The sequence below is a fragment of the Cherax quadricarinatus genome, chromosome 26 (genome assembly GCF_038502225.1).
Source record: "Cherax quadricarinatus isolate ZL_2023a chromosome 26, ASM3850222v1, whole genome shotgun sequence".
NCBI lineage: Eukaryota > Metazoa > Arthropoda > Malacostraca > Decapoda > Parastacidae > Cherax > Cherax quadricarinatus.
In genome coordinates, this window is record NC_091317.1 from 38,665,919 (window position 1) to 38,690,842 (window position 24,924).

General features: G+C 39.1%; 1 protein-coding gene across 1 annotated transcript in view; it reads left to right on the top strand.

The window, feature by feature from the left end:
- HPS1 (Hermansky-Pudlak syndrome 1 protein) overlaps positions 1 to 24,420 on the top strand; it is a 107,616-nt gene extending 83,196 nt beyond the window's left edge. Inside the window, exons 7-8 of the mRNA XM_070088942.1 lie at positions 9,064 to 9,258; positions 14,816 to 24,420. Coding sequence (XP_069945043.1) covers positions 9,064 to 9,258; positions 14,816 to 15,646 — 1,026 coding nt within the window. The 3' untranslated portion in view covers positions 15,647 to 24,420. The remainder of the gene's footprint in view (positions 1 to 9,063; positions 9,259 to 14,815) is intronic.
- Positions 24,421 to 24,924: the final 504 nt, after the last annotated feature.

The following is a 24,924-nucleotide window of genomic DNA, read 5'->3' on the forward strand; positions in this document are numbered from 1 at the left end:
CTGTCTGTCTGTCTTGCTATGCTTATCTGTCTGTCTAGCTCTGCTTATCTGTCTATCTCTGCTTATCTGTCTATCTCTGCTTATCTGTCTGTCTAGCTCTGCTTATCTGTCTGTCTAGCTCTGCTTATCTGTGTCTAGCTCTGCTTATCTGTCTGTCTAGCTCTGCTTATCTGTGTCTAGCTCTGCTTATCTGTCTGTCTAGCTCTGCTTATTGCTCTGTCTAGCTCTGCTTATTACTCTGTCTAGCTCTGCTTATCTGTCTAGCTCTGCTTATCTGTCTGTCTAGCTCTGCTTATCTGTCTGTCTAGCTCTGCTTATCTGTCTGTCTAGCTCTGCTTATCTGTCTTTCTGTCTGCCTGTGTGTGTCTGTCTTACCATCTGCTTGTCTCTGTCTCAGGGAGGCTCGTAAAACTGTTGGTTTACAAGCTGCTCCCTGAAAATGCACATTGCGTCATGGTTATTGATGTCACTGTGGTTGTTCGACATACAGTGGTACCTTGTGATATGAACAGTTCAAAACTCAAACAATTATGTAAGTGTATTTATGTAAGTGCTTTTGTAAGTGTATTTTTGGGGGTCTGAAATGGATTAATCTAATTTACATTATTCCTTTTGGGAACAGATTCTTTCGGTATCGGCACTCGAACAGCCTTGTGGAATGAATAAAGTTCGTATCCCGAGGTACCACTGTATTTATAGATGGTGTTGTAAGGGAAGTGAATACAAGGGTCTTGGCAAGAGGTGTGGAGTTAAAAGATAAAATCAAACATAAAGTGGAAGTTGTCACAGTTGCTCTTTGCTGATGACACTGTGCTTTTGGGAGATTCTGAAGAGAAGTTGCAGAGGTTGGTGGCTGAATTTGGTAGAGTATGTAAAAGAAGAAAGTTAAAAGTGAATATAGGAAAGAGTAAGGTGATGAGGATAAAAAGATTAGGTGACAAAAGGTTGGATATCAAATTGGAGGGAGAAAGTATGGAGGAGGTGAATGTTTTCAGATATTTAGGAGTGGACATGTCAGCAGATGGGGTCTATGAAGGATGAGGTGAATCATAGGATTGATGAGGGGAAAAGGGTGAGTAGTGCACTTAGGAGTCTGTGGAGACAAAGAACTTTGTCCATTCAAATTCAAATTCAAAGTTTATTCTCTATTAGGATTACAATGCTGAGTTTACAGAATTTGGTTATTGTGTGGTTTACATGTAGTAAAATAATAATTACAGAGTGTACCACTAGAACACTTAGCATGGCTAGGCATTTCAGGCAGACTTAAATTAAATCTTAAGTTTAAAATATTACAAAATTATGAGGTAAGTTGGTATTATGGCTAAGTGACTAAATACTAGTTAATGATTTTACCAATGTGAATGCTTTTGTTTTGGCACTATACATAGTTTCAGTATTGGAGTATCACAGGCCAACTTATGACTAGTTAAGATTCATTATTTTGAGATTGAGATTGATATTTCTGTTTATGGTCAAATGGGTGAGTGAGTGTAGGTGTTAACCACCAGGTGGTATTCATGTAATTAGTTGATAGGGTGTATCAGGGAGATAAGATGTTTTCTGATGGTAGTTTTGAAGGTGATGAATGTGTCTGCAGTGTTAGAATTTTCAGGTAGGGTGTTCGAGATTTTAAGGCTTTTGACATACATTGAATTTTTGTAAAGGTTTAGTCGGACACGGGGAATGTCATAGAGATGTTTGTGTCTGGTGTTGTGCCTGTGGGTTCTGTCACAACTATCAAGAAAGCATTTTAGGTCAAGGTTAATATTGGAATTTAAGGTCCTGTAGATGTAGATTGCACAGTAGTAAGTGTGGATGTACTGAACAGGGAGTAAGTTTAGATCTATGAAGAGTGGGGGGGTGTGTTGCCAGGGATGGGATTTAGTGATTATTCTTACTGCGGCTTTTTGTTGGGTTATTATTGGCTTTAGGTGTGTTGCTGCAGTTGAACCCCAAGCACAGATAGCATAGGTGAGGTATGGATATATAAGTGAATGGTATAGTGTGAGAAGGGCAGTTTGTGGCACGTAGTATTGTATCTTGGAGAGGATCCCAACCATTTTGGATACTTTTTTGGTTATGTGTTGGATATGGGTGCGGAAGTTCAGGTTGTTGTCGAGGTATAGACCTAGGAATTTGCCCTCATTATGCCTGGCAATTAGAGTGTTGTCGATCTTAATGTTAATTTGCACATCTCCTGCTCTGCTACCAAACATAATGTAGTAGGTTTTGTCAGTGTTAAGCATAAGTTTATTGGCTGTCATCCAAGTCGATATTTTGATCAGCTCCTCGTTAACAATGGTGTTGAGGGTGGCAAGATTAGGGTGAGAGATGACATAAACCGTGTCGTCAGCAAAGAGAATGGGGTTCAGGTGTTGAGATACGTTTGGAAGATCATTGATGTATATGAGGAAGAGCAGGGGACCAAGGACACTTCCCTGCGGAACTCCAGTATCAAGTGGCTGTGTTGTTGATGCTGTGTCTTTAATGGTGACATACTGATACCTATTAGTAAGGTAAGATTTATGATTGCCTCGTTAGTGCTTTTATTTTTCCTGAATCCAAATTGGCAGGGGTTGAATATGTTTTGTGCCGTTATAAATGAATATAGTCTCCTGTGCACGAGTTTCTCAAAGATTTTGGATAGCAATGGTAAGTTTGATATTGGCCTATAGTTGTTTAAATCTGTAGGGTCACCACCTTTATGTATTGGTGTAACCCTTGCTGTCTTGAGTAGTTTTGGGAAGGTGCTAGTTTCTAGTGACTTGTTAAAAAATAATGAGATAGCATGCGAGAGGACATGGGCCGCTCTCTTGTATAATAATGGTGGGACATGAGACAGATTCCCTGAGTTATTTTTAAATGACTTTATAATCTCGGTGACTTCCGTGGGCTCAGTTGGAGCAAGATAGAAGGAATTTGGGAAATTCCCATCTAGGTAGTCCTTGGCATGGGCATTGGTACGTGGGATTTTATTGGCGAGATTAGAAGCTATGGTTGAGAAGAAGTCGTTTATCTTGTTAGCTGTGTCAGTGGGATGCAGTGGTGTTTCATTAGGTTTAGTTAGGACAATATTCTTGTTTTTTTTCAGTTTGTGGGTCCCTAGAATCTGAGAGAGTGTTTTCCAGGTCTTTTTTATATCTCCTCTTGTGTCAGTGAATCTACTGGAGTAGTTTAGTTGTTTGGCTTTCTTTATTACTTTGGTGAGGACTGATGAATAGTGTTTAAGAATATCTTTGTGTATTAGGCCCTGTCTATATTGCTTTTAATATTGGTGTTTCTTATCAGTGGATTTCAGAATGGTGCTGGTTAGCCATGGGCAACCAAGCCGTTTGTTTGTGATCTGTTTTGTTTTTATAGGACAATGTTTGTTGTATAGTCTATGTAATTTGTTAAGAAAAATGTCTGTCCAGTCATCAATACCATTGGCCTTGGAGAATTCTGTAGGCCAGTCAACAGTCTCTAGGTCAGCTGTGAACTTCCTTATTAAGGCCTCATCATGGAGTCTAAATGAAATTTTGTTGTATTCAAGTGGTGGTTTACTAATGTTTGTCAAGAGGAAGGTAGGGTAGTGGTCTGTAGTGCTATCTGTGATTATCCCTGATTTAAGGGGGCTAGTATATTGGTCCATATGTGGTCTGTTATGGTTGCACTTGTTTCAGTGAGCCTGGTTGGTTTAGTTATTGTTGGTATGAGATGTGTGTTGTTCATATTGTTGATGAAATCAGTTACAGGCTGATCATCTAGTAGGCCAAGGTTGATGTTGAAGTCTCCAGCTAAGAGAAGGTGGTGCTTATTCATTTGTCTGTTTGTTATTAGTTCCTTTAATTTCTCACTGAAATTTGGGATTTTTGTGTGGGGTATCCGGTAAATGGCACCGATTGTTATAGGCGTCTTAAGGTTTTTTACAGTAAAATTAGCAAAAATGTATTCTCCATATTCATCACTAAAGCAAGTGGTGCTAATACAAGATAATTGGTTAGAGTAATAGATTGCAATACCACCCCCATCTTGGTATGGTCTGCAGTTGTGGATTGCTGTGTATCCTGGTAGAGGGTAGATATCTATTGTGTCCTGCTTAAGCCAGGTCTCAGTAAGAATAATGCAGGAGAAGGGTGTCTTTAGTGATTCAAGGAGTGCCAGGAGGTCATCATAGTGTTTGCTTAAGGACCTGATGTTGTAGTTAAGTACTGATAGACTTTTAGCATTGTTTAGGATAGTGCTGGCTTGTGATGCTGTGTAGTAAAGGCAGTTACTTTCCAATAGGTTTTGATTGTGTGTCAGATTATGGAGGTTTAGATCAGGGTCAACGTGATCAATCATCTTCTAGGTTTAAATTATAGTTATTTATATCCTGAGTTGTGTGTTGAGTTTTAGTACTGATATCTGTAGTGGTGGGAAGTTTGGACAAGTATATAGCTATAGCATTTTGGTCATGTAGAGTATAGTCACTAATACACATAATGGAGTTGGTGTTGTCTATGTGTTGAGCTGGAATGAGCTAAAGTACAACTAGGTATAAACTAATAATATAAAAAAAAACATTAAAAATAGCACAAAACTCTCACTTGTAATTGCACTAAGGTCTAATATAATGACTTTGGTATAGTCTATGTATTGAGCTAGAATGAGCTATAGTACAACTAGGTTTAATCTAATAATATAAAAATACAAATTAAAAATAGCACCAGACTCTCACTAGTAATTGCACTATGGTCTAATATAATGAATTTGGTATTGACTATGTATTGAGCTAGAATGAGCTATAGTACAACTGAGTTTAATCTAATGATATAAAAAAGGCACAAGACTCTCAGTTGTAATTGCACTAAGGTGTTATATAAGTTGTTTACAAGAATTAGAGTATAACTAAATTTAAATGTTAAGGTAGCAAAAGAATTGGTACTAGTTAGCAAAAGATAGTTAAGGGCCTTGAACAATAATATAATTGAAATATACACTAATTGCACATACAATATAGTCACTAAGATATGAAAACAATCTTAGAGTAGGACTTATAATATAAACTTATATAAAAATACAAATTGAAATGGTACTTGCAATTGCACTAGGGTCTGGTATAGGTTGTTAACAAGATCAAGAGTATAACTAGATTTAAATTGGCAAAATAAAATTCACAAATTAAAGTACCAAAAGAATAATAAGTAAAAAATAACAATGGCAATGTCTTGGTTATAATATGATAGTAAGATGGTAGACAGGTACACAGGTACAAAGGATAATATAAAGGTTGGAGTTGAATATACAAACTTGGAAATTTGGCAACAAAATGTTATGGGAAGTATAAAATAATGATTAATGTACAAAAGTAAAATTGACTGGTAGTAAATATGGTGTTTAATAAAATTTTAGTAAGTAATAATGATTACAAAACAAGTTAAGGTAAGGTTAAGGTAATTAGACAAGTAATGGTTATTAAATGATGTCAAAAATGTTAAGAGTAAATTGTATTGATAGTAAAAATGGTAATTATTAATTTTAGTAAGTAATATCAATTGATAGTATTTAAAAAAATATGAGGTAGTAATATGGGCAGAGAAAGTATCAATTCAGCTAATATTTAAGCAAACATTTGTAAAGAAGATTAGATAAGGTGACTTATGCTTACTAGTAAAGTCACAAAATGAGGTAGTTGATTATTTAATTACTAAGAGATTGTACTACGAAATTTGAACAATAATGGAGCAAAACATACACTACATTACGTAGGCTTTTAGGTTGGACATTTAGTTATTCTCTGTAAGATCAGTATCCCTGAGAAATCGTGATAGATCATTCTCGTTCGTGATTGTGTACAGTTGACCTACATTTGTTTTCCTAACTTGAATTTTCCCATCCCGTGTGAAGCATTGGTGTATTTTGTCATTATTCTCCCGCTTAAATTTTCTGACTCTATACAGGAGGTTCTGACATTTTTTGGTAAGACACTTGTTTATGTATACATCTTTCTTTACTTTAATAGATGCAATAATTAAGTCTTTTTTCATGTCATGTGAGTGGAATCTAAGCATAACACTTTTTCTACCATGGGATCCTAGTAACCTGGCTTCTTTTATTTCTGACTCTGGTACAATAACACTTGTTTGGTCCTTTATGATCTGCAGAGTAATTTCTTTACTGTTTGTTTGGTTCATATCACTAGGAAAAAGTGGACTGTTAACTATTACTGCGTCCGATAGTTTATCTTGTTCAGTTTTATCTTCTTGGAGAGCAAAGTAGTCACTGAACAGGTTATCTAAGTTGTTCTTCCATTCTTTTACTGCTTCCTCAACCTTTGTATTAAGAGATATTATTTGTTGAGTATGGCTATCTATGACTGTCTGGATGGTCTTGTCACAGTTAGTCATTCCTGGTGTTGATAACTTTTGTTCATGACTGAGGATTTTGCTCTCGAGTTGTGTCATCCTGGTGTCTTGTTTTGTTAGTGTCTCTCGAAGATTCATATTTTCAATAACTAAGTTGGAGATGCATGACTTTAGGGTATCTGGATCGTTGGTCATACCTGAGACTACTTGGTAGGTTGAATCCGGGGAAGAGAGGGGTGGATGGGCTGGTGGCAGCCATGTTTGTTGTTATTGTTGTGGTGTCGCCTTGAGCGGTGGTGAGTGGGGTGGTTGCTGGGCCGGCGTCCTCCTGGCTACACTTGTTGAATAGTTGATTTTTCAGTGTTTTCTTGCTGGCCTTGGTGCTGTTTCCTCTTAGATTGCACCTCATAATACTACAGGAATTGTTGTAGTTAAGAAGAAGTTGTAGTTATACAAAGCTTAGGGTTATGTTGTTCGGCTGGCAGTGGGGTGTTGCTTTCGGTTTGTGGGCAGTCTTCCTTTGATCTCTATTATTTTCGATTTGTAGGTTTCACTGTTGGTAATCTTTGGTCATTCTGGGTGCTACGTTGGGTGTGCAGTTTTGCTTGTAACTAGGTCATCATAGGAGCACTGGTGGCTCTGATAGTTGGAGAAAAGTACGGAGCTTGGAGGTCGCTGCTGCCGCTGCCACTGAAGAATAGATTGTGTGGAAGCAAAGCAAAGAGGGGAATGTATGAGAGTATAGTTATACCAACACTCCTATATGGGTGTGAAGCATGGGTGATGAATGTTGCAATGAGGAGAAGGCTGGAGGCAGTGGAGATGTCATGTCTGAGGGCAATGTGTGGTGTGAATATAATGCAGAGAATTCGTAGTTTAGAAATAAGGAGGAGATGCAGGATTACCAAAACTATTATCCAGAGGGCTGAGGAGGGGTTGTTGAGGTGGTTCGGACATGTAGAGAGAATGGAACAAAACAGAATGACTTCGAGAGCGTATAAATCTGTAGTGGAGGGAAGACAGGGTAGGGGTCGGCCTAGGAAAGGTTGGAGGGAGGGGGTAAAGGAGGTTTTGTGTGTGAGGGGCTTGGGCTTCCAGCAAGCATGCATGAGCATATTTGATAGGAGTGAATGGAGACAAATGGTTTTTAATACTTGACGTGCTGTTGGAGTGTGAGCAAAGTAACATTTATGAAGGGATTCAGGGAAACCGGCAGGCAGGACTTGAGTCCTGAAGATGGGAAGTACAGTGTCTGCACTCTGAAGGAGGGGTGTTAATGTTGCAGTTTTATAACTGTAGTGTACAGCACCCCTCTGGCAAGACAGTGATGGAGTGAATGATGATGAAAGTTTTTCTTTTTCGGGCCACCCTACCTTGGTGGGAATCAGCCAATGTGTTAAAAAAAAAAAAATCTACAAGTACAGTATAGCACATTGCCTGAAATTTTTGGGTTATCCTACATAATTTACACTATGTATAGTAACTGTACTTATGTGTACATGTGAGAGAGAGACAGAGATATAGACAGAGAGACTGCCAGAGACAGCCAAATCCGTCCAGCTGGCCAGCCTGCTGAATACATAAGAAGGATCACTGCATGGGCCTACTGGCCCATGCAAGGCAGGTCCATGTCACCCCCTGGCTTAGACCAATGACCCACCTAGTTAGGTCACATCCATTGATGGAAGGAGCACAGTATCAGACCTAGTAGCACAAGCTAGTCAGGTCCAACTCACACCCACCCACACCCACTCATGTATTTATCTCACCTATTTTTACTTTCCTCTTAAAAGGGGAGTGTTAATGCGATATGACATCAGTGAATCCCTGGTGTTTGCCGTGCTATTTGCTCTAGCTGGCACTCAGTTGAACTGGTGCTCCCACAAGGTACTAAGTGGCCCCAGATTTTTTTAATACTGCGCACACCGAGTGTTAAGACTAATTCTCTCATGTCTAGGCGACTCAGGCCTATTGCCCCAATTTTGAAGGAATGAAAAATAAAACGTTGATTTACGTTTCGAGTGCTACGCAAGAAAATGTATATCTACGTTTGGACAGTTTCAGGGTTAATGAAATCATTGATGTCAGAATTCCAGCACATCCTTACACAATTTGTTACTACAGTATCACAATATAGTGAAACCCTCATCTCATCAACAGAAGTGAAAGACAATTGATCTGATACCATAGAGACTGCTATATAAAACTGTATTGAGGAACAGTAGAGATTATGATGTGATTTTTCTCTAATCAGAAGTCATTCATTAATTTTTTTGATGGGCTGAGTGTTCTTAAATGTACCATGGATTAAATTGTGTTGTGTTTAAAATGTGTTCAGACTTTTTAAGTATTTGTGTATGCAGTGGAACCTCGGTACTCGAACAGTTCGGTATGTGAATGCTTTGTTTGGTAAACAAACACTCGGTAGTCAACTATTTGCCCGGCACTCGGCCAAATAAACACGACCTGCCAGAACTTCGCTGTAAACTATTTCGTGTTTCTTCGCATTTTTGTTATATTATTTGTATGAATAAGTCACCATGGGGCCTAAGAAGATTAGCAATAACAGTGAACATTAAAGAAAATTGTTTGGAAAAAATTTGTTCAGTACTTGAACAGATTGGCACTTGAACAGCCCTCTGGAATGAATTAAGTTCGAGTACCAAGGTTCCACTGTATATCATACTGTATAATGCAGTTTATTTTAAGGTTTTTCTGAACACCATATTTTCAGGTGAATCGCACACAACTTTCTGTGCAGCTTACAACATTGTTGACTGGACTTGAGGAAATGCTCACTGGAGAAATTAATGGCCGGGGAAAGTTAGTCTTGGATGCCTGTGACACTGCATTAAGGAAATCTCAAGATTTATCAAAACGATTTCCTAAGGGAAAGACTGCAGACCGTATTGAGAAGGCCCTACAACAGGTAAATGTATTGAATAATAAAGTATCTTTGGTAGTGGGATTGAATAATAAAATATCCCAGCTAAGGGGATGCTAAGGTTTTTGCTTCCCTCGCCCTCCCATTTTTTAAGTGCGTTGTTTCTTGCCATCTTGGGGGACCAATATTTGTCTTCATTACCACACACTGGAGTGACAACAGATGAACATAATTATACCAGACTATAAACATTGCTTAATAGCAGATGTTTTGGATAGTTTCATTTGAGAGTGCAAGCTATGAAATTGTTTTGCTAGAGTAACTTGTTGGATGATGTTTCTAATATGGTTTAAGGAGTGCATTTGAGAATAAGAATATTAGCAACATTACAGACTGAGTTTGCTGGAAACTCACACTGTTAGGTGACCCTGTATACAAATCTCTCCTCAGTGTGGTTACTTTTTTCCAAATTGGCATCAAATCACTAAAATGCATTCAGGTTTAAACAAATATACAACTTCTATAGCTCAACCTTTAACATTGTTGAGGAGATTCATTGTATAATGAAGAGTGAATGGTATTACATGTGCACCGTTTGTAATTTTTTCACTAATTGGCATGGGTTTTTCACAGTGTTTCATGAAATCTTTTTTTCCTTGTTTGCAATTGTAGAGTTCCTATTAACGGTGCTTAAAAATCTTCATTTGTTTTCTAACTTCCATTTATGATCTGTTGTTAATTCTTGTTTTCAATTTACAGTATTAGCAGGTAAAAGCACCTTTAGTGCTTTCAGTTTGTGTATCTGTTTTAGTTGTAGGAACCACTTAGAAAATGTCATAGAGTCTCAATCCCGGCCGGGGGTATGGTTTATTTGCAATCGTGTCATTACGATTTCTTAAGTCATGTTGACGGGAGTGAAGGGACTTGAGCTAGAGTTCGTCACGGCCACGCTAGCTGGAGATTCGTCTGTAAAAACTTGCATTTGTGGTCACAGAGGTGCCTGTGCTAACCTTCCTATGGTGTAGAAATACACCTAGTTGGATGAATCTTATTGTGGCTAGCTGGTCTAGTGGCTAACGCGACGGGCTGGAGTTTTGAGACTCTATGACCGCGGGTTCAATCCCGGCCGGGGGTATGGTTTATTTGCAATCGTGTCATTACGATTTCTTAAGTCATGTTGACGGCAGTGAAGGGACTTGAGCTAGAGTTCGTCACGGCCACGCTAGCTGGAGATTCGTCTGTAAAAACTTGCATTTGTGGTCACAGAGGTGCCTGTGCTAACCTTCCTATGGTGTAGAAATACACCTAGTTGAATGAATCTTATTGTGGCTAGCTGGTCTAGTGGCTAACGCGACGGGCTGGAGTTTTGAGACTCTATGACCGCGGGTTCAATCCCGGCCGGGGGTATGGTTTATTTGCAATCGTGTCATTACGATTTCTTAAGTCATGTTGACGGGAGTGAAGGGACTTGAGCTAGAGTTCGTCACGGCCACGCTAGCTGGAGATTCGTCTGTAAAAACTTGCATTTGTGGTCACAGAGGTGCCTGTGCTAACCTTCCTATGGTGTAGAAATACACCTAGTTGGATGAATCTTATTGTGGCTAGCTGGTCTAGTGGCTAACGCGACGGGCTGGAGTTTTGAGACTCTATGACCGCGGGTTCAATCCCGGCCGGGGGTATGGTTTATTTGCAATCGTGTCATTACGATTTCTTAAGTCATGTTGACGGCAGTGAAGGGACTTGAGCTAGAGTTCATCACGGCCACGCTAGCTGGAGATTCGTCTGTAAAAACTTGCATTTGTGGTCACAGAGGTGCCTGTGCTAACCTTCCTATGGTGTAGAAATACACCTAGTTGGATGAATCTTATTGTGGCTAGCTGGTCTAGTGGCTAACGCGACGGGCTGGAGTTTTGAGACTCTATGACCGCGGGTTCAATCCCGGCCGGGGGTATGGTTTATGTGGCCCTGGTGAGTAATGAGCCTGAGTGACCAACATGTGGTGTTGGTGAGTGACGAGCCTGAGTGACCAACATGTGGTCCTGGTGAGTGATGAGCCTGAGTGACCAACATGTGGTGTTGGTGAGTGACGAGCCTGAGTGACCAACATGTGGTCCTGGTGAGTAATGAGCCTGAGTGACCAACATGTGGTCCTGGTGAGTAATGAGCCTGAGTGACCAACATGTGGTGTTGGTGAGTAATGAGCCTGAGTGACCAACATGTGGTCCTGGTGAGTGATGAGCCTGAGTGACCAACATGTGGTCCTGGTGAGTGATGAGCCTGAGTGACCAACATGTGGTCCTGGTGAGTGATGAGCCTGAGTGACCAACATGTGGTGTTGGTGAGTAATGAGCCTGAGTGACCAACATGTGGTGTTGGTGAGTGATGAGTCTGAGTGACCAAGAATGCTAGCACCAAGAACACAACATAAAAATTACATAAGAAGGGCAGAGTATATGAAGAGTAAAAGAAAGGTGAAGAGAGTGGTGAGAGTGCAAAAGGAGAGCTAATGAGAATGGGTGAGGCACTGTCAACAAATTTTGCTGAGAATAAGAAAAAATTTTGGAGCAAGATAAACAGGTTAAGAAAGCGTAGGGAACAAATGGATTTGTCAGTTAAAAACAGAGTAGATGACTTAGTAGATGGGGAGTTTGAGGTATTGGTTAGGTGGCAGGAATATTCTGAGGAACTTTTAAATGTTGTTGAAGAAAGGGAGGCAGTAATTCATGCACTGGCCAGGGAGGCATGGTATCTTTTAGGAGTGAAGAAGAGCAGGATGTGAGTGTGGGGAAGGTGCATGAGGCATTATGTAGATGTGTAGATCATTTACATTGAAGCATATATGTAAACAGTATTTAAAGATAGAGAACTTTTCATTGCATTTATGGATTTAGAAAAGGCATATGATAGAGTGGATAGGGGAGCAATGTGGCAGATGTTGCAAGTATATGGAATAGGAAGTTACTAAATACTGTATAGATTTTTATGAGGATAGTGAGGCATAGGTTTGGGTGTGTAGTATAGAGGGAGATTACTTCCCAGTAAAAGTAGGTCTTAGACAGGGATGTATAATGTCACCATGGTTGTTTAATATATTTATAGACGGGGTTGTGAAAGAAGTAAATGCTAGGGTGTTGGGGAGAGGGGTGGAATTAAATTATGGGGAATCAAATACAAAATGGGAGTTGACACAATTACTTTTTGCTGATGATACTGTGCTTTTGGGAGATTCTAAAGAAAAGTTGCAAATGTTAGTGGAGGGTGTGTAAAGGTAGAAAGTTGAAAATGAACATAGTTAAAAGTAAGGTGATGAGGGTATCAAACAATTTAGATTAGGAAAAATTGAACATCTCATTGGAGTTAGGGAGTATGGAAGTGAATGTTTTCAGATTTTTGGGAATTGACTTGTCAGCAGATGGGTTTATGAAGGATGAGGTTAACCACAGAATGGATGAAGGGAAAAAGGCGAGTAGTGTATTGAGGTATCTGTGGAGACAAAAAACGTTATCCATGGAGGCAAAGAAGGGAATGTACGAGAGTATATTGGTACCAACACTCTTATATGGGTGTGAAGCATGGGTTGTAAATGCTGCAGCGAGGAGGAGGCCAGAGGCAGTGGAGATGTCATGTCTAAGGGTAATGTGTGGTGTAAATATTATGCAGAGAATTCGTAGTGTGGAATTTAGGAATTGTGGATTTAGTAAAGGTATTTGTCAGAGGACTGAAGAGGGGTTGTTGAGGTGGTTTGGTCATTTAGAGACAATGGAATAAAGTAGAATGACTTGGAAAGAATATAAATCTGTAGGAAAAGGAAGGCAGAGTAGTGGTCTTTGTTGAAAAGGTTGAAGGGAGTATAGGAGGTTATGGGGGTGAAGGGCTTGGATTTTCAGCAAGTGTGCTTGAGCGTGTTAGATAGGAGTGAATGGAGATGAATGGTTTTTGGGGCCTGACGAGCTGTTGGAGTGTGAGCAGTTTAATATTTTGTGAAGGGATTCAGGGAAACTGGTTAGCCTGACTTGAACCCTAGAAATGGGCAGTACAATGCCTGCACTTTCAAGGAGGGGTTTGGGATATTGGCAGTGTGGAGGGACATCTAAGCTGTTGTGTCTGAGTGCCCCTGCAAAGATAGGGATTATGTATGAGTGATGGCTGAAGTGTTGGATGATGAAAGTTTTTTCTTTCTTTTTGGGTCACCCTGACGTTTTACAAAAAAAAAAAATTATCGAGATATACGGCAGTGAGGTTGGCACTGGATGCTTACATGACAGCAACGTGGAGCCCTGCTGCTCGGAGAAATCCATCAGATAACCTGTTTTTTTCTTATTTTTTTAATTTATGCAATTTTTATGATCTGATATTTACAATTTTGGTTTCATAGCCACTGAATGTTCTGACACAAATATTTGGTACAGAAATAATAATGAAACAGTCACAGACACATATTTACACACTGACAGGTAAATATGTCCACATGCCTTGATCACATAGTATTGTCTACAAATCCTTTTGCTGTTGGGGTCACCTTGTACTGCAGGCACACACAGCACACCTTTTCTGAAAATACTTTTTTTCTGAGTAGATGGTAGTAGTATGAGGAAGTGATTTTTAGGCTGCAATAAACAAGCAGTTTTTTTATGTAATATACAAAGTATAGTTTACATGTAATAAAATACTGTTAAGCACAAAGAATAGCTCAGGTGCTTCAACCTCTGGCTGCTGTTGAGGGGCAGGTTTTCGATATTTTCTCAATCGCCCGCGGCCATATCCATCTTAATGCCACTAAACTCGGGGTTAACATCACTCTGCTCGAAAAAGTGTGTTAATAGGATGGAGCAAGAGTGAATCCCCAGGGTTAGCCATACTTCTTCCTCTAGCTGGTGCTCAAATGAACTGGTACTCCCACGAATTGCTATGGGATCCCATTTTTTTTTTCTAATATGACACACAGAATGCAAAGACCCATTCTCTACTGTCTAGGCCTATCAGGCCTCTGGTGCAAAATTTGAATGCAGGAAAAAGTGCGTTGATCTGCGTGTGGAGATGCAAAGATCAATGTTGTGATACTTAAAAAGTTAATCAACTTTCTAGAGGACTCACTAAGTACAGGTATTTTTGCTTCTCCACCTGACTGAACTGGACACCCATGATAAACACTGATACCACTTACAAAAAACACCCAGTATTTCTCTGGTAGTACATGTACTACCAGGCCATACTAATAATTTTTCGTGTCTTAATTGACTGTCTTAGCTATCAGAAGAACACACAATTCACTACCAATATCTACAGCACCCTGATACACTCACTGACTGACCTCGCTGAAAATCTCACCTTCAAAGGAAACTCACTGACATTTTTTAATGAAACTAACCTATTGCAGTGAGTGCAAGTGTGTGTGTGTGTGTGTGTCTGTGTGTGGTGTGTGTTAGTTACCGTGTGTGTGTGTGTGTCTGTGTTTGGTGTGTGTTAGTTACCGTGTGTGTGTGTGTGTGTGTGTGTGTGTTGCAGAGTAGTAAAAGTAGGGGTGCAGAACTGATAGGATATTGAGCAGTATTTTTATTTGTTATTGTATTTCATTTACCATTAATTGCTTTTACTCCTACAGGTTCAGTTTCGATGGGAGAATATTAAAAAAAGTGGTCTTGAGGAATGGTTACGAAATGGAGGAGATGTGGAAGTTCCAACACGTGTGGATGCATCCCTCACTTCTCTAATAGACACAGCTCGGTCAGCATGGCGTGTTGCTTGCCTTGGAGTTAGCACAGCTACCGCTGCTCCATTAGTGGAATCTGCAGTAGCTATGACTGCAGAACGTATGGCTGATTATTGCCATTTCCTGGAGGTAAAAGCTTTGAGGAACATGACATTGGGTTGTCGCTCTGGGCTTACAATCAATAAGTATTTAGAAGAATTTCCAGGGTTAGTTCATTTTCTATATGTGGACCGTTCAAGCCATCAGCTAACATCACCTACGCTCGTGACAGATGAATCAGGTGAATTGACTAAAGACTCAAATTCTTCAGCAAATTGTGTTAGAGCACTTACAATTGCAAGAGTGTGGTCCATGGTTGAGTTTGCACGTGCACACTTAACTGAAGGTCATCTGTCTCTAATGTGGAAGGATACTACTTTCAGTTATGCATATTTCCTTTGGTTTGAAGACAGTAGTGGAAACCCTCTAAAGCCTGGTGAATTACACAGCAGTATAATTGAGACTCTTCCCTTACCTGGTGTACTCTGTGAAGACTTCTACAGATCTCTCTGTATTCAGGCATTCCCAGGTATGGATCCAAATCGGATACGTGTTTATGAGCTGTTTTGTGTTCATCTTGGCCTAGCCACCTCACCTTGTGTACTTGAACACACTCGACGTCTTGCTGCCACAATATGGGAGGTTACTGGACCAATCGATGCTAATCCAGCAGACTTGCTGTAGTATCACTTCCACCTAAAATTAAAATAAATCCATAATTTTTTATTCGTATTGATTACTGGGCATCTGCTTTATTTTTATTTTATTCCTCTAGATGCTACAGGTAGGCCCTGGTTAACGGAATTATGGTCTTGGGGAACTGCCAACTGCATCCAGGTTAATCGATATGTCATCTCCTTGAAACCAATAAACTACACATTCTTTTAAGCAGAAAAATATTCAACTGTACAAAAGTATGTACATATTAAGAACCCCATTACATGAACATTCATTTTATCTTGCAATTAAACATCTTTGAGTTGCATGAGAGAAGGGGCAGAGGGTAAAGGGAAGAAAGGGAGGAATAGGGTAGGAGAAAGAAAGGAGAGAAAGTATGAGGGGTAGGGGAGGACAGACTGATATTCATCATAGGCAGTAATGTTACGGAATACCACTGTGTGTGCATGTGCATACATGCACAAGTGTGCAGCACCCATATCTTGTCAGCAGATAACATCTGTGCAGCTCTGTTGTTTGTAGGTTGCTTGACATTTTTGTTGCTAAATGGAGAGAATGAGAGAAAATGAGGATGAGAAATAGTGATAGAAAAAAATAAGAAAATGTGAGAAGCACAAAATTCATTATATACTATAGATTATACATTTTTATAAGATAATTGTCTTCTCTTAACCTCTAAACCACTTCGTTCTTTAGCATTAACTTCTTAGAACTCATCTTAGATGGTGTTAAATGCAATAAAAAATTTTTTTTTATTTATTTCTTTGAGGCAAACAGTTAAAAATTACAGTATTCATAATAAATGATAAGATGCACAAACAACCTGCATATAGGAGAGAGGAGCTCATGACGACATTTCTGTCCAACTTGGACCATTTACAAAGTCATGGTATTGTGCCTTTTTTGTTATAAATAAGATGGGAAGTTAGGAAGGCAACCCAACACTGCTCACTTTTGTCTTGCCAAAATTTGATATTTAAATTTCCAGTCTTTCCATTATATAAAACAGGAAGAAACGTTTAGAAATTTGCAAATAATTTTTGTAGATTTGTTTCCTTCAGCACTTGCTGACCCATAATTAAACTGAGTACATCTAATGTTTCATATAAAATGCTCTACTCAATGACTAGCATTTGCTCTCTTCATGTCCTAACCAAAATAAAGTTTGAAAAGAATAATGCTAGAATGATGAACTGGAGGCCCTTATCTTATGTGCTAATTCAGAGAGATCCACTCAAGATGTGGTGCGGTATGTCTCGAGGGCACGGATCATAGTTCCTTTATGCTTGCACTAAATAGCATCCTGCTATTGTTTTAAAGCCCCCATCCTTTTTCTCTAGTATTGTGTTTTATGCCTCACTAATGTTTGTTTTGCTTTTCCTGCACTACCATAGCTAGAATAATTGAATCCATACCTTAAGTCCTCTTAACTGGAAGTACCTTCTGTAGCACACTGTGTTTCAGACTGGTAATTATTAGTCTGAAGAGAATAATATGAAAATTGCCACTACATTCTCCAGTACAAATGCTCACAACTAAAATAATCTAATGCTGTATCTTTGGACGAAGCTACCGTACATCTTTGATAAGTGTTGTAATCTCTCTGAAGCGACTTGCTGCTTGGGGCCTGGTGGCACATACATCGGTAACATTGATTTTTTTTTTTTAAACACCCTGGTCATCTCCAGCCAAGGTAAAACTGACCGATCATTTTCACCATCACTTGTTCAGTCACTGTCTTTTCAGAAGCATGCTGACATCACAGCTCTGATGACTCTCTGAACTGCTACATCCCTGCCCCACTATATCTAAAACTTGTTTATGGTAAAGGATAGTTTAGTTAATTTGTTGGCTGTTAAATGGAGTTTGCCTGTACTGTGCTTATTTTGTATATACTTGTTGCTATGCTAATATTCTTCCTGCTTACATTATGGTACAGTAGAACCTCTGTATTTGGAATTAATTCCTTCCTGAGAGTGTTCTGAATATTGAATTTTGTCAATATTGGATCAGTTTTTTCCATGGGATATAATGTAAATTGGATTAATTCATTCCAGAAATGTACAAGCAAAAAAATCATACATGATCCCTGCAAGAATTTTAACCCATGTTGCCACATTAGCACTTTTTATTGCGCTTTTATTTTTTATAATAAAAGCGGTAGATGTTGACATGCCATATTTCTTGGCTAGGTCAACAAGATGTATTCCATTTTCATGTTTTGAAATAAGTTCCTGTTTTTTTTAGTTCATTGGTGGTTCTTACAGTTTTCTTTATTTTTTTCTTCACTATTCTTGTTCAGGGCCATGATCACTTATTTTCAGTAATAAAATTAAAATAACATAAATTTATACAAAAAAATAACAGCTGAATCACAAGAGCTCAAAAACATGCATCATTCCAAATAGTGACATTTGTGTATATCAGTACTATTTTTTTCCCTCAATTTTTTTTCCAAATACAGTGTACTGGATTTTATGAATAAAGGTGCATCCGAATACAGAGGTTCTACTGTACTTGTATTGGTGAACTATTCTAATTTTTATTGCATAAAATTTTACACTTGCTTCACTTCAGCCAGATATATAACCTGGACAGTAATGATGCAACAGTCATTCACGATTTATTATTTTAACTTCAATTTTCCCATAAATATTTATCCTTTACTTTGCAGTAGCTTTTAAAATTTTGTTCTCTAGTAATTGATACACGAGAAGGGGTCACTAGCTCATTGCTCATGACATTTTAGATGCCTTCTACGACACACATGGCTTACAGAGGAAGAATTCTAATTCACCTCATGGAACTGAAAGAGAGTACAGTGCCTACACTCAGAAGGTGGGGTGGATATGTTGCATTTCATAGACTCATTTGAACTGTGATGGCTGCACACTTCTGACACAACAGCTGTTGAATATTTTTCTTTTCACTACTTTGGCAAGAAACAGTGTTAAAAAATTAAACCATTGGGCAGTGCTTGTTTTTGAGCATATGCTTTTAAAAGTACAAGTTTTGTACATTGAAACCACATTATTTTATAGCACAAAATTATCTTGACAAAATATGGCTGAGCTTTAGTGAAAACAATTTTGCCCTCTGTTCTGGCAACACTAAAATTTTTTTGCAAGCTTTAACCAAACAAATTATTAGTTGGAAACTTATTGACTATTTTCTGGGGAGTTAATCTTCCCAAATGATGTTTGATATTTGTATTTCTCTATTCCACCTCATAACTACACATTACCAGTGGTACTTGAGATGATTGTTAGCAGTACTGCTAGTAAATACAAACCATGAATCTGTAATGATTCTCAAGGAAATATTAATGTTACAGGAGCTCCTCATAGACTTGGTATGAGAATATAACATGAATACTGTGTGCATTTGTAGGTCTCTGATGATCCCACCTGTAATGCAGACTAATGATTTCTTAAGAAATCTGTTAAATCAGCTGGGACTCCTCCTTTTCTGCCAGTGCTCTTCCATTAACACCACCTCTTACCTTCAGATCTGCCATTTTGCACTGAATGACCCTTATAGGTTTAGCACTTTGGATGAATATAATTACTGATTTAAATATAGATGTAAAATGAAAAAAAAATAGGAAAATCTAAATGTACTGTGCACTGCTAATGGCAATGAATTAATACAAATATTAGTTTGAGATTTGTGCAGCTTAATGAAACAAAAGTTGTAAGGATTTGTGTTATATCAGCTGTGGGTGGACATGCTACAAGAATGTAAGTAAATGCTGTGAAGAGTACAGTACAGTACAGTAGGGTCCTGACTTACAACATTCTGAGTTATGATGTGTTGCACTTATAGGGTGTTTTCATTGCTCGTTATCAACCGTAAAGTTAATAATTATCTGTACATGATCTGGGTCACTTTTCTTCACAGTACATGATCTGGGCCACTTTCCTTCACGGTACATGATTGACACTTGGAGCCATTAATTATAGTACTTACAAATACTGTTCTTCTACAGTAACAATAATAATTTGGTACTTAATCATTCTTGTGTGATCGTTCTTTCAGGAAACTCATAATAGCTCACACATCAAATTATACATATAGCCATGTTAAAAAAGATTACTGAAGTTTATATTCACAAGTGACAGTAGTTTGGATTATCAGGATTGTTAGCTCATAGAAATGCCCTTTCAATGAAGACTTAGAAGCATGAACAGATTAGATTCATGACTTAACAGGAATCTTATGGCTCAAGAATGCATTTATGCTTATACTATGAGGGTGTTGGGGAAAGTAGGTTAAGAGGTCTGAGCACTGATTTGGGAAAATTTTTAAGGAATACATTAATGTTGTTGTCTGGGGAAAAGGGTGAGTGGTGCACTTAGGAGTCTGTGGAGACAAAGAACTTCGTCCTTGGAGGCAAAGAGGGGAATGTATGAGAGTATAGTTTTACCAACACTCTTATATGGGTGTGAAGCATGGGTGATGAATGTTGCAGCGAGGAGAAGGCTGGAGGCAGTGGAGATGTCACATCTGAGGGCAATGTGTGGTGTGAATATAATGCAGAGAATTCGTAGTTTGAAAGTTAGGAGGAGGTGCGGGATTACCAAAACTGTTGTCCAGAGGGCTGAGGAAGGGTTGTTGAGGTGGTTCGGACATGTAGAGAGAATGGAGCGAAACAGAATGACTTCAAGAGTGTATCAGTCTGTAGTGGAAGGAAGGCGGGGTAGGGGTCGGCCTAGGAAAGGTTGAAGGGAGGGGGTAAAGGAGGTTTTGTGTGCGAGGGGCTTGGACTTCCAGCAGGCGTGCGTGAGCGTGTTTGATAGGAGTGAATGGAGACGAATGGTTTTTAATACTTGACGTGCTGTTGGAGTGTGAGCAAAGTAACATTTATGAAGGGGTTCAGGGAAACCGGCAGGCCGGACTTGAGTCCTGGAGATGGGAAGTACAGTGCCTGCACTCTGAAGGAGGGGTGTTAATGTTGCAGTTTAAAAACTGTAGTGTAAAGCACCCTTCTGGCAAGACAGTGATGGAGTGAATGATGGTGAAAGTTTTTCTTTTTCGGGCCACCCTGCCTTGGTGGGAATCGGCCAGTGTGATAATAAAAAAATAATAATAAATGGAAAATATGAGCATGTTTACTGTAAGTGACCTAATGATAAAGATTAATGTATATCAGTGAAGTTCTGTAAAACAAGTTACTGAATGAAATAGAATTACCTTTTAAATTGCCTTGAAAATTGTATTGCTAGATACAGTGTAACCTTGGTACTTGAACTTAATTCATTCCAATAGGCTGTTTGAGTTCCAGTCCATTTGAGTATTGAATAAATTCTTCCCAACCAATTTTCTTTTTGTTGGCAGTTATCACTAGTCTTTGTAGGCCCCATGGTGACTTATTTATACAAATATAAAAAAACACACCAAACAATGCAAAGAAACACGAAATAGTTTACAGCGAAGTTCTGGCAGGTTGTGTTTGTTTGGTTGAGTGCTGAACTTTGTTTGAGTAGGGAGCTGTTCGAGTACCAAGGTTCCACTGTATATTGCTCGAGTTTGTATGGTAAGAAAAGTATTAATTTTGAATTAAAACTAACTCAGCAACCTGACTAAATTTACTATAATAAAATGTTTCATAGGCTACTGCAGCTTTAAGGTTAGCCTAAGTTTAGTTATGGTAGTATTATTTAGCATCAACAAAATAAATTGTGTTGATGCTGAGTAATATTGGGTTGAATTTTGTGTAGTATTGTAACAAATGTACACTTGGCCTAGTTTGGCAAAGCATTAATTTCAAAATATGCTTTTATGCAGAACTTGCTAAAGAGCTTGACATATACTGTACCATGTACTATATATTTTTTTATATAACACTTTGGCCATCTCCCACCGAGGCAGGGTGACCCAAAAAGGAAGACCCAAAAAGAAGGGAAAAACTTCATCATTCAGCACTGTCACCGTCACTCATACATAATCACAGTCTCTGCAGAGGTGCTTAGATACAACAGGTTAGATGTCCCTCCAAACTGTCAATATCGCAAACCCCTCCTTTAAAGTGCAGGACTCTAGTCCAGCCAGCCGGTTTCCCTGAATCCCTTCATAAATGTTACCTTGCTTACACTCCCACAGCTTGTCAGGTCCCAAAAACCATTTGTCTCCATTCACTCCTATCTAACACACTCACACATGCTTGCAAATGATCACAGTAAAAAAGAATAGTGCACTTGTATGTATTCACACATTTTCAGAGGGACTAGAAAAGAGAAATGTATATGTTTACTATATCCATGTACTTCACCCCCAGAGAGTGAGGTACATGGCTTATATCTAACCTCAACAACATGCTTGTACAACCAAGGGCTGATGGTCATACTGCCCCTTTCTGTGTGTCTGATTATAAGTTACAACAGAAAGGTATTTGACTATTAATGAAAGAAGACTAAACAGTGAAAGCATTGTAATTAGACAAGCAAGTCTGCATGACCAAGCAGGGTATCTTCCCCCCCCTAACCCACCATAACCCTTTCTTCAAAAACAAAAACCTAATTATGCTTAGAAATTTTTAAACTTCACTTTTTAATTAATATTGGGATCATTTATTTTATTGGGTGTATACACATTGTGCTGAGGCATCTACATGTCATATTGCAAGAGATTATCTTAAATAATTTGTGAGATATCAGAATGTTAATAAAAAAAAATTTATAATTTGAAGATCTGAACCTAATTTTTCAGTGATATTATGCAGAGCATCATGTGGGATCATTGTAATGGTGTAGTGTATCTATTGCTCTAGAAGGCTCAGAATGACACATTTAACCTTTGTTTTACTAATACACTATACATATGCACTGAAAACAGATTCATTTGGAAAAGCATTCTCAAGGTATCACAAAGCAAAGGATTAACCCTTTGAGGGTTTTGGTCGTACTAGTACGTCTTACGCGTAGGGGTTTTTGACGTACTAGTACGCATAAATTCTAGCGGCCTCAAATCTAGTGGGAGAAAGCTGGTAGGCCTTCATATGAAAGAATGGGTCTATGTGGTCAGTGTGCACAGTCTAAAAAAAATCCTGCAGCACACAGTGCATAATGAGGAAAAAAAACTTTGACCATTTTTTTGGAATAAATCAGCGACTTTGCAGTGTATTTTCGTATGGTATTTATTGTTGTATTCTAGTTTTCTTGGTCTCATTTTATAGAATGGAAGACATGTTACAGAAATTGAGATGATTTTTGACTGGTTTTACAATGAAAGGTGCCTTGAAATTGAGCTCAAAGTAGCAGAAATGTTCGATTTTTACCAAACTTCAAAAGTAAACAAATCGTGCCAAGCATGCAATACACGTCAACTGGTGAGTCTAATATTCTTTCACAAGTGCACCAATAATATTTATACCATTTTTTACACTAATGCAGTAGTCTGCATAACAGTAAATCTTATATTTTTTGTGAGAATAAAAATTCAAAGTGGAAAGCAAAAGAATATAAGAGGGGCCTTGAGACGTGACTAATGACTAGAGGAAATGTCATTTTAGTGCCAGGAATGTCTTTCTTGTTTATTCCGGACCCTATTCGGAAATTGGCATCTTTTGAAATTTGTGTGAAATTGGCAAAATTGCTAAATTCTGACCACTGTACTGGATAGTTGAATTTCATAAATGGGTGGTTTCTTGCACCCATTCGATAGAAAAAATGGAGTTCTAGCGAAATATTCATGTTTTTTGTTGACTAGTACAGTGAAATTGGCCGAAAATGGGGCTCAAAGTGGGCAAAATCGCCGATGCATAAACATCGCCGAGACCGCTAACTTTGCGAGAGCATAATTCCGTAAGTTTTCTATCAAATTTCAAACTTTTGGTGTCTTTATGATCGGGAAAAGATTCTCTATCTTTTCATAAGAGAAAATAATTTTTTTTTTTTTTAAATTTGGCCGACCCTGAGAACGAGTTTCGGAGAGGGCCTGTCGACCCTCAAAGGGTTAAACAATAAAATACTCAGTGAGCCACTCTGTGTTATATATTCTTTAGGGTATACTTCTTCTTTCTTTCAAAACACCGGCTGTATCCCACCGAGGCGGGGTGGCCCAAAAGGAAAAACGAAAGTTTCTCCTTTTACATTTAGTAATATATACAGGAAGAAGAGGTTACTAGCCCCTTGCTCCCGACATTTTTGTTGCCTCTTACAACACGCATGGCTTACGGAGGAAGAATTCTGTTCCACTTCCCCATGGAGATAAGAGGAAATAAACAAGAATAAGAACTAGAAAGAAAATAGAAGAAAACCCAGAGGGGTGTGTACAGTGGACCCCCGCATACCGTTGGCATCACATAACGATTAATCCGCATACCGCTTGCTTTAATCGCAAAAATTTTGCCTCGCATACCGCTTAAAAACCCGCTCACCGCTGTTCGTCCGAGACGCGTCCAATGTGCGCCCTCAGCCAGCCTCACATGTGCCGCCCGTGCCATTGTTTACCAGCCAGCCTCCGCGGTAACATCCAAGCATACAATCGGAACATTTCGTATTATTACATTGTTTTCGGTGCTTTATCTGGAAAATAAGTGACCATGGGCCCCAAGAAAGCTTCTAGTGCCAACCCTACAGCAATAAGGGTGAGAATTACAATAGAGATGAAGAAAAAGATCATTGATAAGTATGAAAGTGGAGTGCGTGTCTCCGAGCTGGCCAGGTTGTATAATAAACCCCAATCAACCATCGCTACTATTGGTGGTACAGCTGCTGCTGCTGCTGCACTGTCAGCTGCTGCTGCTGTTGTAGCATCATCTGCTGCTGCTGTAGCATCGTCTGCTGCTGTGCTGTAGCATCGTCTGCTGCTGCTGTAGCATCGTCTGCTGCTGCTGTCAGCTGCTGCTGCTGCTGTAGCATCGCTCTGCTGCTGCTGCTGCTGCTGTAGCATCGTCTGCTGCTGCTGTAGCATCGTCTGCTGCTGCTGTCATCTGCTGCTGCTGTAGCATCGTCTGCTGCTGCTGTAGCACTGTTGTTGGTGTGGCTTATTGAGAATATACCAAGAAACAATTAACCCCAGAGGATTTGCCACCCAGGATAACCCAAAAAAGTCAGTGTCATCGAAGACTGTCTAACTTATTTCCATTGGGGTCCTTAATCTTGTCTCCCAGGATGCAACCCACACCAGTCGACTAACACCCAGGTGAACAGGGAAAAATGCCTGGAACTAGTGCTCATATTGGTGAATTTAAAGCCAGCAAAGGTTGGTTTGAGAGATTTAAGAATCGTAGTGACATACACAGTGTGATAAGGCATGTTCTGGAAGAAAATACCAAACAGGAC